The 16,825-nt window shown below is 45.2% G+C and overlaps 1 protein-coding gene across 2 annotated transcripts in view; it reads right to left on the bottom strand.

The window, feature by feature from the left end:
• The window catches only part of Cpxm2 (carboxypeptidase X, M14 family member 2), a 102,235-nt gene that overhangs the window by 22,319 nt on the left and 63,091 nt on the right, over positions 1-16,825 (bottom strand). For both annotated transcript variants that reach the window (XM_021228347.2, XM_005064290.4), the window contains exons 5-7: positions 10,331-10,415; positions 9,367-9,517; positions 3,536-3,624 (exon numbers count right to left, since the gene is read on the bottom strand). In XM_021228347.2, coding sequence (XP_021084006.1) covers positions 3,536-3,624; positions 9,367-9,517; positions 10,331-10,415 — 325 coding nt within the window. The remainder of the gene's footprint in view (positions 1-3,535; positions 3,625-9,366; positions 9,518-10,330; positions 10,416-16,825) is intronic.

Here is a 16,825-nt window from a genome sequence, read left to right as displayed (position 1 = left end):
ATCTCCTAAATATCTTGAACCTAAACATATCAGGACTCAAAGCAAAGACAAGTAACACTTTCCTAGGAAACCAACATCCTTTCTACCCAGGAAGGGCAAGCCATGCCCCCACAAGAGCTTGCCACACTCAACTTCAAATATACTTTAACAAATTGTTCAGGTCAACTATCTACCTCAGAAATACCTCTCCCCTCACACCCCAATCCCAAAAGTTCCTTTCCCAGGGGCTGTGGTGGGACTCTCCACCTTTCCTTCACATAGGGAAGGAATGCAGCTCGCTTAGGACCTGTCCTCTTGCGCAGCACCCACCTGATACTCCCACCCCACCCCCTTTGTTCTTGCTGGCCTCTTTGTTTGGACAAGACAAGTCTTTTTCCCTCTCTGTCTGATAAGGTCTGCCAGCAATCCAGATAGCACCTGTTCCCAATTATAGTCAAAGCTTCCTCCAGCCATGAGAAAGCTAACCCATCTGTCCCCATCCCATCTGTCATGACTGTAATTATGATGTTAATCACATGTATGATAAATTTCATATTACAGACTTACAATAAGTGACAGGGTCATTCCAAGTGGAAGAGATGAACAATGTATATTTAAACAAGTAACAAGGAAGTTATCAGTACATGCACTAAGAAGACATCAAGTGTTCTCTTGGCATAATTCTCTCTGCCTTGAAGTATGGATGTATGGATAGTCTTCATCTTCCTCTCTGCTTTCCCCATATCTTGCCCCTCCCTCTGCCTGGATTAGGAGCCATGTAACTCAGCGCTCTACAAGCATATGCTGCATGGAAGCCACACATTCTCACTGCCGTCCTCGTACAGTGGGATGAGCATCTCCACTTGTTTTGCTGCCTTCTCATTACTGCTTCTCATTTTATTGTTAGCTATAAATATCTCTTTCAGTAGCAGCCTAAGCCAACTATTTTTCCTGAGGTAGAAACATTTCTACAGCTACCTAGAAGACTCCATCTGGGGAAAGGCATAACAATTCTGTCTTCTAATCCAACCCCAAGAACCAGGAATCTACATGACAGAGGCTTCTGGTCCAGTTTGTTGGGACAGAGAAACACTCCCAGGACCATTTCTAACTCAGTGATTTTGGACAGTGGGACTTTGGGTGGTTGGGCTAAGGTGGCTGTACTGGAAATTCTGAGTCCTCTTAGCTCCAGCATCTCCTGAGTGGTAGTCATCATAGTCACCTCATGCATAAAGCACATACTACCAGTTCTCCCTAGAGGACCCCAGTTTTGCATGTGGGGCAGTTGTTTCAAGTTCTGAGTACCCAGGAACTGTGGGCATTCGGCTCACTGTGTGTCTATGTGAGGTTCATTGCACCAACTGAATTGATATCTGTCTCACTTCCGCTCTTGATGAGATGCCTTAAAACACCCATCGAACAAAAGGCTGTGTTAACCCGCCAGAGCTCCCAAAGACAGAGTGGTGGGCAGAGTCATAAAAATACCCCGAGAAAGTGGAGCAGCAGGCATGAGTCACACACCTCAAGTCCAAGCACATTATCTCTGTTTCTGAAGAGCAAGACAGTAAGAGGAGTTCTTTAGCACATCCCACCCCTACGTCTGTGCTGACAGGTGTCTGGAAGCCGTGCGTATCTCAAGTTAAATGACAGTGAGACAAGCCAGGCATGCTCATTCCATGGAATCAAAGCTCAGCCTAATGACTCTGATCTCAGAAACGTCTCTTGCCTTCGTCCTGGGCAGCTGGCTCCTTCCCTCAGCCCACAAGCCCTCCCTCTGAGCTGCATTAACTAGCCTTTGGTAAGTCTTTATGTGCCAATGTAATCCTGAGGTTATTTCTGTTCATTCCATGTCTTCAAACTGATTCTTTAATATCTAAGACTCATTTACCAATGCCTTCCCATAATTTCTAGTGCATTGCTATAGAGTTTTGTCCTCTGATCATACCTGTCACTATCATCTTCAACAGAGAAGCTGTGACTACTTGCAAGAGAACTTCAAGATGCAGCCCAATGACTTTTGTCCTCTCCTCACTGAAGGAAGGCCCAGGGCCATTGAATTATCACCTGAGAGAGAGCCCAGCCATTCCCTCCTGTGCCTCCTTGTCAGCTGAATGTAATTCTGTTCTAGCTTCAAGTGACCTTGGGATCTTGAAGGTGCTGGGGTATATAGAAAGGAGAAGGTTAGGTGAAGTTGGGGGAGGACTCCACCTATGCAGCTATGGAGACATTGTGATTCATTCTAGGCTGTACAGGCATCACCTCCATTCCTGTAACTAACCCATGTTCTGTACAGAAGCCTAATAAACTCATTAGTTGGACTTCAGTGAAACCAAATTTTGTCATCGGTGCCCGATCTGAGGTGAACAGGCATTTGCAAACGTCTCCCCAGGACACATGCAATGTGGGTGTGAACAAGGGTCTCAGAGACAGTGAACATTAGATGCTGCCCTTTTGCTGTCCTTATGGTTGTGTTGTGGACAGCATGCACAGGCTGACATGGCTCAGAGCTACAGAAACTCTAGGTCTGTCTAAGAAAAGTCACACTTGATCTCCATTCTCTGCTACTTATGCTCAGATTCCCAAAATGCCAATTATATGTCCTGAGGCCTGGCTGTACAGAAGCACAGGACAACTTCTAGGATACATCTGCTAAAGATTTGACGTCACTGTGTCTGAGGGGGCTCATGTGTAGATTATAATTTTAATTATAAATTTCCCAGGTCACTCTAGTTGGCAACCAATATTGAGCTAAGAATCTAAATATTGACTGACCTAGGTCCTCTATATATGTATGACAGTTATATAGCTTGATCTACTTGTGGGACTCTGTGGAATCTGAGCCTGTCCCTGACACTTTGGCAGGCTTTTGGGAACCTATTCTTCATATTGGGTTGCCTTAACAAGCCTTAATATGAGGGGAGGAACTTAGTGCTTCCTCAACTTGATATGCCATGCTTTGTTGACACCCATAGGTGGCCTGCCCCTTTCAGAACAGAAAGAGAAAAGGAGTGGATTCGGGGGCGCAGATGGGAAGCTGGAGGAGGGAATGGGAAGAGAGGAGAGAGGGAATGTGTGGTTGGGATGTAAAATAAATGAATAAAGTTAATACATAGCTTTTAAAAAAGAATCTAAACATTGTGGTAGGAGGTAATAGTGCTTTATAGCGCCACATGACTCAGTTTCCCTATCAATAAGAGAAGGTAATCACAGTCCCTACCCTTCTGGACTCTTAGAAGGACCGAACATGTTGATGGAGGTCAGTTGTGGAACACAGCATGCAGACCCACGGGAAGGCTTTCAGTTCTACCATGAGTGCCCTCTCACCTTCAAGTCCAAATTCATTAACATCCCTCAACCAGTGACCAGACTCAAACACAGAGCCTTTAGCAACCAAAGGAGGCTTTAAGGGGAAAAGTTCAGCTTTGAACTCCGTTTCAGTCATTTCCTAACAAAGGAGGCCCCGTTTGGTTGCCCAGAGGAATCACACTTAGTGCTTATTGCTCATGCCCTGCGGCTCTTCGACAGTCATGTTGGAAACCCCATACTCTGGTCTTACCTGGCGCATTTCCTTATAGTTGTGGTGCTTAAAATCCAGGTCATCGGTGGTGGTCATCTCATTGCGTCGGTGATAATAGCTATTAGGATCTAAAGACAGAAAGACGGTTGTGAATTCATTCACAGTCAACAATGACGTCCCTGCTGTGATCCTGGTTTATGAGATGACGTTGGAGCTAGAAAGCTGAACTTCTAATGTTGGAGCAGAGGCAAGAGCACCAAGCCAGCAGGAGGCACGTGGGAGTTGGAACGGTTTGGAGATTAAGAAGGTACAGTCACAAGGCCTGGGCTTAGGTCTCTACTTTATGTGATATGACCTTGGACAAACCACTTGAGCAGTCTGCGCATGACTTTTTCATCTTTAAGCAGGAAAGGAACAGTATCTCCTCACTTGGCTTACAGTGAGCAGTAGAAGAGATACATATGTGCCGGGACCACTGTCCGTGTGAAACAAGTAGTTATGAAGTTCAAAACCACATGTGCATCCTCGGAGACCTTAGGAAACATCTACCCACTGTTAGTCTCTGAGCTGGAATGTGTTACCTTTCATTTTTCCTAACAGAAGCCCAGCATGTGAGAATTCCTTTCTTTCAATATCTCAGAACTCTCAGGCCCTGGCCACAGGGCCAGGCCAAACCTGTAATAGCACCCAGTTGCTCTGGCTGCTCCACTGGAGGGGAAGTAAAGAGCACAGAGGAGGAGAGAGTGACAAATCTCTCTCCAGGCAAAGGATGCTAAAGCACTGCCCTGATTGCTGTGGTGGCCTCTTGACCATGAAGGAACTACCAGCACCACCTCAGTGACCAGCGGGACACAGCAGCCCAATGACATCAAGAGTTCCTTGTCAGCCAACCCTGAAGCAATCCTTCTATGACATTTAGAACCAGAAGCACCTGTTATAGTTTCCATATGAAATGTTCCCAGAGGCTCATGTCCCTAGTTAGTAATATATTTTAAGAGACAGCAGAGCATTTAGTAGGCAGGGCTTAGCTATAGGAACTACGTCATGGAGGGTACTGACTTTGAAGGTTCTGCCTGGTCTCCAGTCCCCTCCTCTCTCTTTACTTCCTGCCTATTATAAGGTGAAGAGCTTCCTCAACCACATGTTCCCATACCTGTGGCATGCCTGTGTGTCTCGCCACAGATCTAGTCAATGTGCTCCAGAAACCTCAGGAGCTGTGATCCAAAATCAGTCTTCCCTCCTTGTAAGTTGTTTCAAAAATATGAAAGTCTTACTGACACAGCAGCCTCACAGGTGTGAAGGGAGTAGCAAAGAGGTGGCCTTGAGGACCAGGCCTCTGACTACAGCCCGCTCTCCCTGGATCCCTTTTCATTTAACTTGAACTTTCTTTTCAATTCCTATTGTGCTGTATTCCAAAATAAAGGTGATACAGAATAGAGAGGGCAGAGAGGAGGAAGAACAGGAAGGAGAGAGAGGGGAAGGGGCCCTAGATCTGCCCCAATGTCTTTGTCCTCATCTTAGGAAGAATGGCAAAGGCTACCAGTCATCATGCTAACATTTCCCCATTAGAGGATACAGTCAGAAAGTCTCAGTTAGCAAAGACACCCCACCACCACCACCCCATGTGAGGAGCACCAGAACTTTGGAAGCCCCCAACAGCTTAGGTTCCACCTAAGTGGCTCAAAGGCCCATTCTAGAAGCAGGGGGATGGTAGCAGAAGGACCCCTGAGATGTCAGGATCAGCAAGAAGCCATCTGCACCACCAAAGTCCACAGACTAGGAGCACTGGCTGCCTAATAGACCTACCTCAGCCCTGCCAAACCAGATTCCTCATCATAACAAAATCCTGGCTGACTCTGCAGGCTCTATGTGAGAGAAACACCAAGTCATGACATCACACATCCTCACCAGCTAGCCCTGCTGGGACACTTAACAAATGGCTTTAGCCTTGGAGACTGAGGCCACACCCAACAAATTAGGAGTTGCAAGAGGACTCAAACATCAAATATAGTGTTAAATCTTCGTGAAAGATCTAGCGATACTATAAAAAAAAACAAGTAGCTATCATGGAAGTTGGTAGCTTGCAGGAGGGAGACAGGCATTTTGTTCAGGCAAGAAAGTCAATGTCATCTAGGCTCAGAGCCAAAGCCTCTGTTATCTCTCAAACACCTGCTTGGGGCACAGGATATCAATGGCTTTGGAGAGAGCTTTCCAGGCCAATGGGTTCCGAAGCAAAGGTAAAGAGTGACAGTTTTTGCTTTTGGTTTTGATTTTGCATTTATTGACTTGCTGTTTTCTGAGAGCTATTCAGCACCCACTCCCAGATTCAGGGGTGGGTCTCCAAAGAATCTGAAATCCCTTTTGGTTCCAAACACCAGTAATGCCTTCAAGGTTGTGGAGAAGGGTTGGAGGAAAAGCTCAGAGCCCTAGGTACAAAAGAATGGTTGACAATGCCTTTCCTTCCTGAAGACTAGTCAGTGTGTTGAAGGATCCAGGACAAGAGTCTCCCATATTTAATAAATAGTTCTTTGTCTTTGAATGAACAAAATTTCACTGAGATTTTCTTAGGAGTCCATCTCTCGGTTTTAAAAGTAAGAATTGAGCTCAGAGTTCACAGTCAGTCTATCAGCCATCTACTGCTATCTCTGAAGTCTCTTTCTTCAGTCAGCACCTATTTCATGTGGTTTAGAGGAACCGTCTTGACGTATGAGCCCAGGTGCTGTGACCCAGGTCCAGGCTCGTGCCCCACTTGCTCGAGCCAGTCACTAGCTCAGAGATGATCCTGGGACAAAGCCCATGCTCTCAGTGAAGCTATCCTCACTGGTTTTCAAAAGGAAGTAACTTGTGCCCCTCTCTGGCTCTCAGAACATTGTAACAATGGTCCTCAAGGAACTGAGTTCTCCCCAGGAATCTCATACTAGGAAAGGGACAAGGCTGAATTAAGTCCTGTGCCTGCCAGAGGAGGCCTTCTCCTCCCAAAAAGAGATTTCACTTAGTTCAGGGCACCGCACAGCAGAGACTGGAGCCTAGAAAATGAAGGGCTGTTGATGGATGAGGTTACACCTTGACCAGGAATGCTTAGAGTTTTGTGTAACTCCTGCCCCTAGTGAGATCTAAGCTTCAAGTTAGGACACATAAGATGGACTTGGGGTTCACTGTAGCTTCTGGTCTGTTTTCCCTGTGTAGCCACACTAACTCCCTTCTCTGCATTCCACTATGGCTCGCATTCCCATATAGCTGGTCTCTTTAACAGGAATAGTGAACATGAATAACTGACCTAGCTCATTAGGGCTGCCAAGGCCTAGGTTCTGATCCTAAGTACTCCAGTGACATCAGAGTCGTAGGAAAAGTCTCTTTCTCCTGGGGTTACCCAGATGGCAGGAACTGGACTACTAGTGACAACCTGTCAAGTCTGCAAAAGTCTCCAAGACAGTCCTCACCCCAGCGAGAAAACCCTGAGATATTAGCTCCACCCCTGTCACACCCACCCATGCAATTTTCATTTGCTGGCCAATTTTTTTTTCTCATTACATGAGTCTGAGGACTTCTGGCACTTGAAGCAGAAGTCCTGACTGACTGATTCCATCTCTGTGTCTTTATTATCACAGATGGAGCTCTTAAGCCAGCTTCCTGCCTCCTTCCATGCAGTTAGTATTCAAGATCTTTTGTACAAAAACCCAGCGATTCCTTGGGGGACTCCTTACCTACAGGGAGAGAGGAGTCCAGGCACGGCCCCTAAAATCCTCATCCAGTCTACTCACCTTAAATCCCAAACTGGAGTGCTCCAATGCACTCTCCTTATCAACCTTGGAAATGTGTACAACCTTTGTCCCAGCAATTCCACTTGTAACATACAAGTTCAAGAAACAACTGTGGACACAGGGATGGACACACACACATGCATGTGCACACACACATGCACTCATACACACATACATACACACACATGCACACACATAAGCACATGCACACACATTTGCACATGCACACACACACACACGCATGCACACACACAAACACATGCACACACACATACACTATTGACAGAGAAATAAGAAGAATAACTGCAAGACTGTTTATGCAATCAGGATATCCTAACCCTGAATTTCCAGCTACCATAGGCTGATTTAAAACATGAGATTTTGCCCACAGAGCAGGAAAATACTCACAGATGCCTTCTTCCTGGTTATATTCCTTTTATCTAACCAAAAGCAATTTAGGGGAGCAAAGGGTTTATTTCACTTACAGGTCACACAGTCCATTGTGGAGGAAATTCAGGGTAGAAACTTGAAGGCAGGCCCGCTGACTATTTTATGCAATATTATCTCTCACCAGGGAATCCACTCACAGCCAAGGAAGTGCCTCAGGAACTATGGAGGAGGCTGCATGTTTCCTCACTCGCTGGCTTATGCTTAGCTAGTTGTCTTATGCAGCCCAGGGAATGGCATTGCCTACAATGGGCTGGGCCCTCCTACATCAGTTAACAATCAAGAAACCCCACACACACATAGACCTGCCCACAGGCCAACTTCATCTGTGTGACCCCTCAATGGTGACTTTCTTTTTAGGTGACTCTATGTTGTGTCAAGTTGACTGTCATTGATGGTCAAAGCTAACCAATTTTTGTGACATGAAAAAAATGCAAGTTAGTAAGTGCAAACAAACAAAATGCAAAACAAAACATGTGTGTGCTGTGAGAATCGTTATGTAGGCAGACAGAGCTGGCTTTCTCACCCATGGAGGGTTCATGTTCTAAAAACCCGCAGCTGGCAATGCCAGCTCATGTATATTACAGGACTGAGAGAAAAATAGTAATGTGACATTAAACATGCTTTGGAAACACAGCAAACGCAAGCTCATGGTGGAACTGGGGTGACATATAAAATAGCAGCAGTGGATTGCCTCTGGCGGTGATGGGCAGGACTGAGAGCCCACAGGCAGTGATGCCCCAACTTATACTATGAGCCTAAAAATGAGCAGACTCCGGGGAGAAATCTGACTGGGATGAACCATGCTCCAGTTCCGGTTCCTTGTGACCCGACAGGAGAAAGGACAGGAATACAATATTCCTGCAGGCTCTGGTAGGTGCTACAGGGAGCGTTTTAGGCCAGCTGTTTTCCTGGAGATGTTTAGTCAGGAGGAAGAAGCTCTCTCCATGGGTCCCCAGTGATACAGCTAACACTTTCTGAAATGCCAGCCTAGATCAACCTGACTGGAGCAAACACTAATAGGATCCAGAAGGGTCACCATGTGAATTCCTGCCTATATCCTAAAGTTAGAACCAAACACCATCACGTGAAAATCAGGCCATTAGACTAGAAGGAACAAGCATTCCGTGACCATGCGGGAACCCAAGGGAAGCTCTTTAGGCAGAGATCCTACAAATGCTCACAGTTAAGTTTCTTCCTGCTCTGCCTCTGTGCCCACTATAGTAGGCGTGCCGAGGAGAGATACATGACTCGAGTCAAACATATTCTATAGTGCTGAAAATCGAACCCACGAACCCAGATACTTACATATTTGTGTGTGCTTTACCATTAAGTTACGTCCCTAACTGACTGCTGGGTGCATTTTTCTTACTTCTGAGTGACAGCACTGATTGAGCCATCAACCTTGACATACATAAACATCTTAAAGTTACAACAAGGAAAACCACACTTGGCAAGAGGGCTCAGTGCCACCAACATTCATGTTTATGAGTTGAGATTATGAAAAGTTCTTTTTCTTTTCTTTTTGAATAACCTGTGAGTTTAAGAGACTTAACAGTGGACACAAGAAAATGATGGCTCAACTTGTCCCGACTCATCTTGGGGAGGCACCTGCCTCCCATTAGGAAACACCCTTGCAGGCAGTTCAGGAGGCAAACTCACCTGGCAATGGGCAGCCCAAGATCTCCATCCTCATGCAGATGCTCCCATTATCAAACCAGGACTGTGGATTTATGCGAATGTAGCGGGCAACCATGGGGACTGGCAACTCATTTAGTACAGGGATCTCCTTCTCACTGTTTCCTTCAAATATCTATTGGTGCTCAAGGGAAAAGAAGTTTTTTAAGATCTTCATCTTAAAATTCACTCGTTCTTATCAAGGAGTACCTATGCATGCTGATAATCAAGGCAAAAAGGAACAAATCACCCCTGAACTCTGCCTCAGGAATCCCCTATCTCTCAGTCTATCATGAGGGATAAGAGGATACTCTAGAGCTCAGGCTTTTAGAAGGAGGCAGACCAGCCCAAGCTTTGCAGCAGAGAGAGGTTCTGTTTGTCCCAACAGTCAAGGAAAACTACTTAGACTGGCAGGAATGAGAGGAGTTCTAGAGGCAAGGAAACATCAATGGAGAAGCCCAGTGGTGGGTTTCGTAGATAAACCAGCTGGTTCCATTCTGCTGGTGCACGCAGGACAGTCAGTGATGTAAGTAAGAATGACACAGAAGGTAGAAGCAGGGCTGTGGTCATGTGTAAGATGCTGAATGCCATACTAGGAGAAGCACTTGAGAATCTGAATTTGAGACTAGCAAAACTCCCATGCTAATCATGCAAGGTGGCTCTTGGAAGTGACAGCTGTGGGGGGTCCCCAACTGCAATGTGTTAACTTATAAATGGGGTGAGAGGCTGTATCCTAGAAGTACATTAGACGGAATGAATGCAGAATTCTGCATCAGCCTCAGCTGTGGGCCACTGGAGGTTGGACTTCAGAGCAGGAGAAGGAGGTCACTATCCATCAGACTCTCCTGGTTGGCTTGAGTTTACATAGACTTGGTAAACATCCCCAGGGACAGGACAAATCCCCATGGTCAGGCACCAATGACATGGGTAGAGCAGGGAGGGGACTCACCATGTCACCAGATCCATTCTTCACAGTAACCCATGTATGGCTGTCATTGCTCACCATGACTTTGTAGGATGTCACCCAGTCACTCCTGTGAAAAAATAAAACATCACCAGGATTACATACTTTAAAATGCTCACACCTTCCATTCTGAGATGTGGAAGGAAGAACAAATATGCTTTATTCGGGACTGGGTCAAACCCTGATTCTCAGAAAGTCCTGGAGGACAATATAGATTCTTGTCATTGCTCTTGATTTCCCATTACAACTAGATGATAAGACCCCAGTGCTGAAGATACCACACACTTTGATTGCAGAACATAAAAATCTTGAACCTGCTAGAAAATGTCTTCCCTCCTGGCTAGTCTTCATAGTACTAGAATATGCTATGCATATCGCTGAGGGAGAAAAGACATCAGTGGTGTTATCAAGCACTGTGGACCATGCATGCTAAAATAGCAACTTTCCAGGCAAGATGTGCCCTCGAGTGTAATAGTGGCAAGACTGTTGTGGGCATGACGAACTGCTTTCTGGTTGCATCGGAAACCTCCGCTATAGGAGGGCATCCGTGCCTGGTACTATAAGCCAGACCAAAAGCCCATGGTTGTGGAGGAACCTACTGTTGTTATTCTGCTAAGAAACCATGCTGTCAGACAGCTTCCTAAATTTTTATGCTTCAGCACATTGTCTGTGCTGCTCTCATCCTCACTTAGAGAAGCTCCTTTTTGCAGGAGGCAAAGGTGAATGCAGACGCCTCACTGGTCAGAGCTCTAAGAACCAGGCGCTCTGAGTGCTCAGCCCCAAACGAGACATCTATATCAACCAAGAGCAAACAAAGAGCCAGACACGGGGGAAGAGTGATCTGAAGTGTCTTCTGGACAGGACACAGCTGTGCTACTCGTGAATTCACAGTGATGCAGGTTACCAGCACAAGATCAAGCCACTCAAAAAACTCTAGCACAGATCAGGGAAGGGCTCATGTGGCCCTGTATGGAGCTGAAGAAGCAGCGGCAGCCGATGGCTGCTGTGGGAAGAGTAGTCATTTCTTCTGCTGTGGCTCCTGGCAGGTTCTTGAGTAGATAGCCCACACCAGGCTCGTGAGGGCAGCACTGGCAGAGCTCAGCTATGCAAATGGTGACGAGGGGGACAAGGTGGGAGAAGGGCGTGTTAGGGAGCCCTGGGAGGAGTTGCGGGGAGATGAGGAACACATGGTCAAAATACATCACATACATGCATGAAACTCTCAAAAAACTAAATAATTATGACTGAAACACAAGACAAAGGAATCCTGGTTCCATAATACTTACTGGTTATATAACTGTGTCCATGTCACTGACCCATCTATGCAAAAAAATACGACTGTGAGACTTGAAGGGTCTAATGCCCTTTAAGCACTTAGGACAATTCCTAGCCCCTGGTCACACACACAAAGATATGTAAAAAAGAGCATATGTGTCTGTACTGAAGACATATCACACACTGCAGAAACTGCGTGGAGTCCAGCAGGGAGAAATAATCTCAGTGAATGCTGCAAATTAGTTTAGAAATTTCACTTGGAGAAACTGACTTGTGAATGCAGCATACCAGATCCAATCAGCCACAAAAGCAATGACTTGAAATTACGGGTTTCTCCTTGTCTATCATAGCCACACAGACATTCCCCATCCCAGCAAGAATCCAGTAGACTGGACCCAAAACCGGAACCCTGTCACCATCTCCCATTGTATAGAAATTATTGGGGACAAAGCAACCATAGTTTCACTTGCTGGAATGAAGACCAATCTGACAGGCGTGGCAAAATAAAAACACAACCCAAATAGGGTTTTTTTTCTGTTGTTATTTGCCAGGTAATATGGAAAGGCCATTCTGAGCATGCCCTTTCTTGAAGCCTAGAATCCTGGCGGCTGCAGCAGCCTCCCGCTTTTCTGTCCTTTCCTTCCGTAGGTCCTCTTGCTCTCGGGTTCTGCTGCCAGGGCTGTGACCCCTTTGGGGGTTGCATATCAGATATTTACATTATGATTCATAACAGTAGCAAAATGACAGTTGTGAAGAAGCAACAAAGCAATTCTGTAGTCTGGGTCACCACAGCATGAGGAACCGGCTTAAAGGGTGGCAGCATTAGGAAGGTTGGGAAGCACTGGTTAAGCTTTCAGCCTGAGAATTTGCTCAGGAGCAGCTTGTTTTGAGGTGCCTCTACCCATGCTTAGAAACATCCTACACCTTCTCCTGCTGTGCCCTCCCCATCACCATCTGTGTCCAGAATCAAACAACTGTCCCTGCCCCAAACACTGCAGTAATCACACCACCAAGCACTCCGCAAGGCCTGCTGGGAATCCAGTAACACCTGCCTGCAAAAGTACCCTCTCCTCCAACAGCAATCTGCTCCATACTTCAATCATTTCCAACAGCAGCCCCTCTTTGCCTGACGACTGTTTCTCAGCTGATAATGCCCACCCAATACCAGGAAGGGCTCTGTCCTAGTGAGACAAAGGAGTTAAGTTAGGACACTCAGTCAAATGAAGTACACAAACAGGGGGGAGGTAGAGAGGCAGCTTAGTAATTCTCCAAAGAAGAGAAGCTGGGCCTGTGGTCCGGTGCAACCCCAGCTACTCCAGGGGTTAGAAGTGGAAGAATCAGAAGTTTCAGGCTAGTCTGGACAGTTTAGTGATATTCTGTCCTAAAATTGTGTGTGTGTGTGTGTGTGTGTGTGTGTGTGTGTATGTGTGTGTGCGTGTGCGAATACACATACACATACACATATAATAAATGCACTGGAGTTGTGACTTGGTAGTAGAGCACTTACCCAGCATACACATTCCTGTCTGCCAGGAGGCATCACAACAGGCTGGCTTAGCAGAGTCCCTGTCATCCACCAGGACCACACACCAACAGTCACTCCTGACCCTCCCTTTCCTCCCCCCCATATTCAGCTTCTCTCGAAGTTTCACCAATTCAGCTTGTATCTTTCTAAAATGTATCAGACTTTAGCTCCAGCAGCAGCAGCCCAGCCTATTTCCTCCAGCCAAGACAGTTATCCCCAAATTGTCTCCTGGGATCTAAACTCCCCTCTCCCCGTATGTGTTGTGAAGAGCTTACTTTTCTAGTGAAACATGGCTGAGTTATCTCCTGCTTTATTGCTATTTTAAACGTCAAGAAGTCATATTTCATTATATATCACTCTTATTGGAACTTACCTATGGACTAACCAAGCTTGTATACTGGGTATTTTAAAGGCTATAGCCATGTGGAATGTGGTACATACGCTCCAGGTCTTCCAGCCACTGATAGAAGTATTCCGACCTCTGGGATTGCATAGATAAATTATATGTGATCCTTTCTTTCAATGTTTTTGAAGGTTAACAATGTAGACAGAGTGGTGAACAAACGTTCAAGAGTGGGACTAAGCGCTGTGAAGAGGCACCTTTAGGGGGTGGTGGGAAGAGAGAAGGAGCCACCTAGATCAGCTGAATGAAGGATGACCAGCAGGTGAACAACTGGGAAGAGTCCTTACCTAACACAAAAAGCTAAACATATTTTTCCTTTATGCTAGACATATCCATTGCCATAAGTCAGCCTCATGGGAGACTGGAGCCATAATATCCCTGGTTCCTGGTCTCATGAGCTTCAGGGAAGTCTTGACAACCACAGCACTTTTGTAGCTTATTTCCACTTCCCTCAGAGAGATTATTCCATATCACAAAACCACCTTGACATTCAGGCTTGACACAGAGCTACTCAGCCCAAGCAAAGAAGTACTGGGGTCAGAGACTTCCAGACCACAGGCGGAGGCAAAGGCTGTGCTCACTCTCCTGGACTCTGGCAGCTCACTCATTTGAGAATCTAAAACACACAAGATACCCTTGGTTGCACTAGCTCACTTTCCTCCAATATAGCTTTCTATCAGATCAGGTTTACAACAGAAGGTGGGCCACAGAGGAAGGAGTCAGGGCACTGTAACATTCTACTGTGGAGTCTTCCTTACAGGTTAGCTGGATTCTGGTCCTGCTAAGATGAACAAAGGTTTTAAGTTATCAGAGAGTTTGGTAGCCGTGGTGGGGCACGCCTTTAATCCCAGCACTCGGGAGGCAGAGGCAGGTGGATCTCTGTGAGTTCGAGGCTGGGCTGGAACCGATAGCCTCCAAAACAATACAGAGAAACCCTGTCTCGAAAAACCAAAAAAAAAAAAGTTATCAGAGAGTTTGCAAGCAAGTAAGTAAGAGAAATCTCCAGGGACCTGGGGGCTATGAGCTGAAAGGAAAAAAATTAGGCATTGCATAAGTTAACAAGCCAACATTGTTTTAGGGAAATGCACATAAGGATAGGATCAAAACCTTTACCCTGCCAACCATAAAAAGCTAGAGATGTTGAACAGGAAACCTTCCCCCAAGATTCTGGAAGGGAGTGAAAATACGTTAGAGGGTCTGAGAGCATCAATGTCTACTCAGCTCCCAGCAGAGGTCAACACAAACTGTCTCTGCAGAGGAACCTTTCTCTTAAATCCTTTGGTGTTTCTCGAGGTCAGAGGGAGTAGGTGAGGATAATTCTAAAGCCTCATTAATCGCCTAGAAAATTCTCCCAATAAGAAAGAGGTACCAGAAATAAAACACAACAAATTCAGACCTAAGAGAATTGGAGGTTTTGGAACTATCACATTATGTATTTAAGTTTTCTGAATCAAAAGGTTGCTAAGCACAAATCCCCATCTACTTCCAGTGGGGTTGTGCCCTGGTAAAACCCATCATGGGTTGATTATACAATAAGCTGGAAGTGGATACCCCTAGCCTACTGAGCAGAAGGTCTTAGCAACACAGCACACTGTAGAGTCTTGCAGTTGCGTGAGCAATTGTGTGACTGATTCCTATGGCTCACTGCTGTAGCCAGCTTGATGAGAGAGGGTTGACCACACATTGTCACTAGCCCATGAAAACGTCAAAATCCAAAGTATGAATTTCTAGTGTATGAGACAATTCTAAAGTTGTTTATCTGTGCCTAGCACATGACACATACCTTCATAAGCATTTTGTAAATATTAACTCATTTTTCTTCATGACAACCAAATGGCACAGGTGCTATTATTTTGAACTACAGATGCACCAGGAGGTCAAAATTCAACAGTCTGGTTAAATAAAATATGAAATAAAGGTATCAAAGGGAAATGGGTTAGTATAAATATGAATAACACATACAACTTTTAAAAAACAAAAAGTTCACTGAAATTAAATAAACAGATAAATTGGAAGTACTGAATAGGAACTGCCAAGGAGAGAATTAGCAAGCAGGAATAAAGTTGAAGAAGTTACTAAGAGCACAGCACTAAATGACCAGGCAGTAGAAAACCAAAAGAGAAGATGACTGTGAACGAAGCCTGAAGTGTTCCTCATCAGAGTTCCACACAGAGGCCAAAGAGAGGTAAGGTAAAACAGTACTGGATAAAACTGGATAGAAGTTGTCTAGGACAGATAAAAGATGTGACTCCACAGATTCAAGAATAACAATTAATGGCAAAAAAAATCAATACAAAGAAACCCATCCCCTCTGTAAGAATGGATCATTATGGTCCATTTTCAATATAGGCCACATTTATAGCTCACTAATGAATTGCAGACAGGCAGGAGGTACCAGATCCATTTCTTCCCTACCTGGTAGCCATCTACTTGCATAGGTACTCTCAGTTGTCCTATGGGAAAAAACACAGGAAGTTTGCTTCATGTATCAGAAAAGAAGGGATCACCAGCTCTAGGATATACATTAGTCAAGGGTTTGTGTCCTGAACCAACAGGATTGAAAGTTTGGGGAGAGGGCAATGCCAGATACCAGGAAGATTGCTCCCCCTGCAAAGAACTAAGTCAATGAGGAATTCAGGGACAGAGAATGAGGTTACTAATATAAAAACCACTGCCATGAACCAAATCTGTGCACCTGCCATTTTTACCTTTAGTCCAGGTTGGTGCTTGGCTTCTATAGAACTGAAAATAAACCTGCATGGCTTTTGCTACTCTGAGTTCCCAGTACTTTTATTATGAAGTGGGGATCATTGAGTACACCTACACTGTACTCAACCTGCAAAGTATCAAAGATCATATTAAAAGCAGCCAGAAAATTTTTTAAAGTACAAATGAATAGAAACAAATTGATAGCACACTGCTCAAAGACAGTATTAAAACCATGAGCTCAGTGTATTCAATGGACTAAGGAAAGAGTGTTAACCTGAAAATCATCATATTTCAAGAATGAATATGAAATCAAGGCATTCTTAGACAATAAAAGCAGGAGCTTGTCACTATCTCCTTTCACTTAAAAAAGATTTTAAAAGAACACATGAGTCAAGAAACAGCATGAAAAGGATTGGAGAGATGACTCGGCCATTAAGAGCCTTGATGCTCTTACAGAGGACTTGAGTTCAGTTCCCAGCACCCACATCAGGTGGTTCACAACCACCTGTAATTCCAGCTCCAGAGCATCACACACACACACACACACACACACACACACACACACGTG

Source organism: Mesocricetus auratus, unplaced genomic scaffold (assembly GCF_017639785.1).
Source record: "Mesocricetus auratus isolate SY011 unplaced genomic scaffold, BCM_Maur_2.0 Super-Scaffold_4256, whole genome shotgun sequence".
Taxonomy (NCBI): Eukaryota; Metazoa; Chordata; class Mammalia; order Rodentia; family Cricetidae; genus Mesocricetus; species Mesocricetus auratus.
This window is presented reverse-complemented; position numbering and strand designations above follow the sequence as displayed.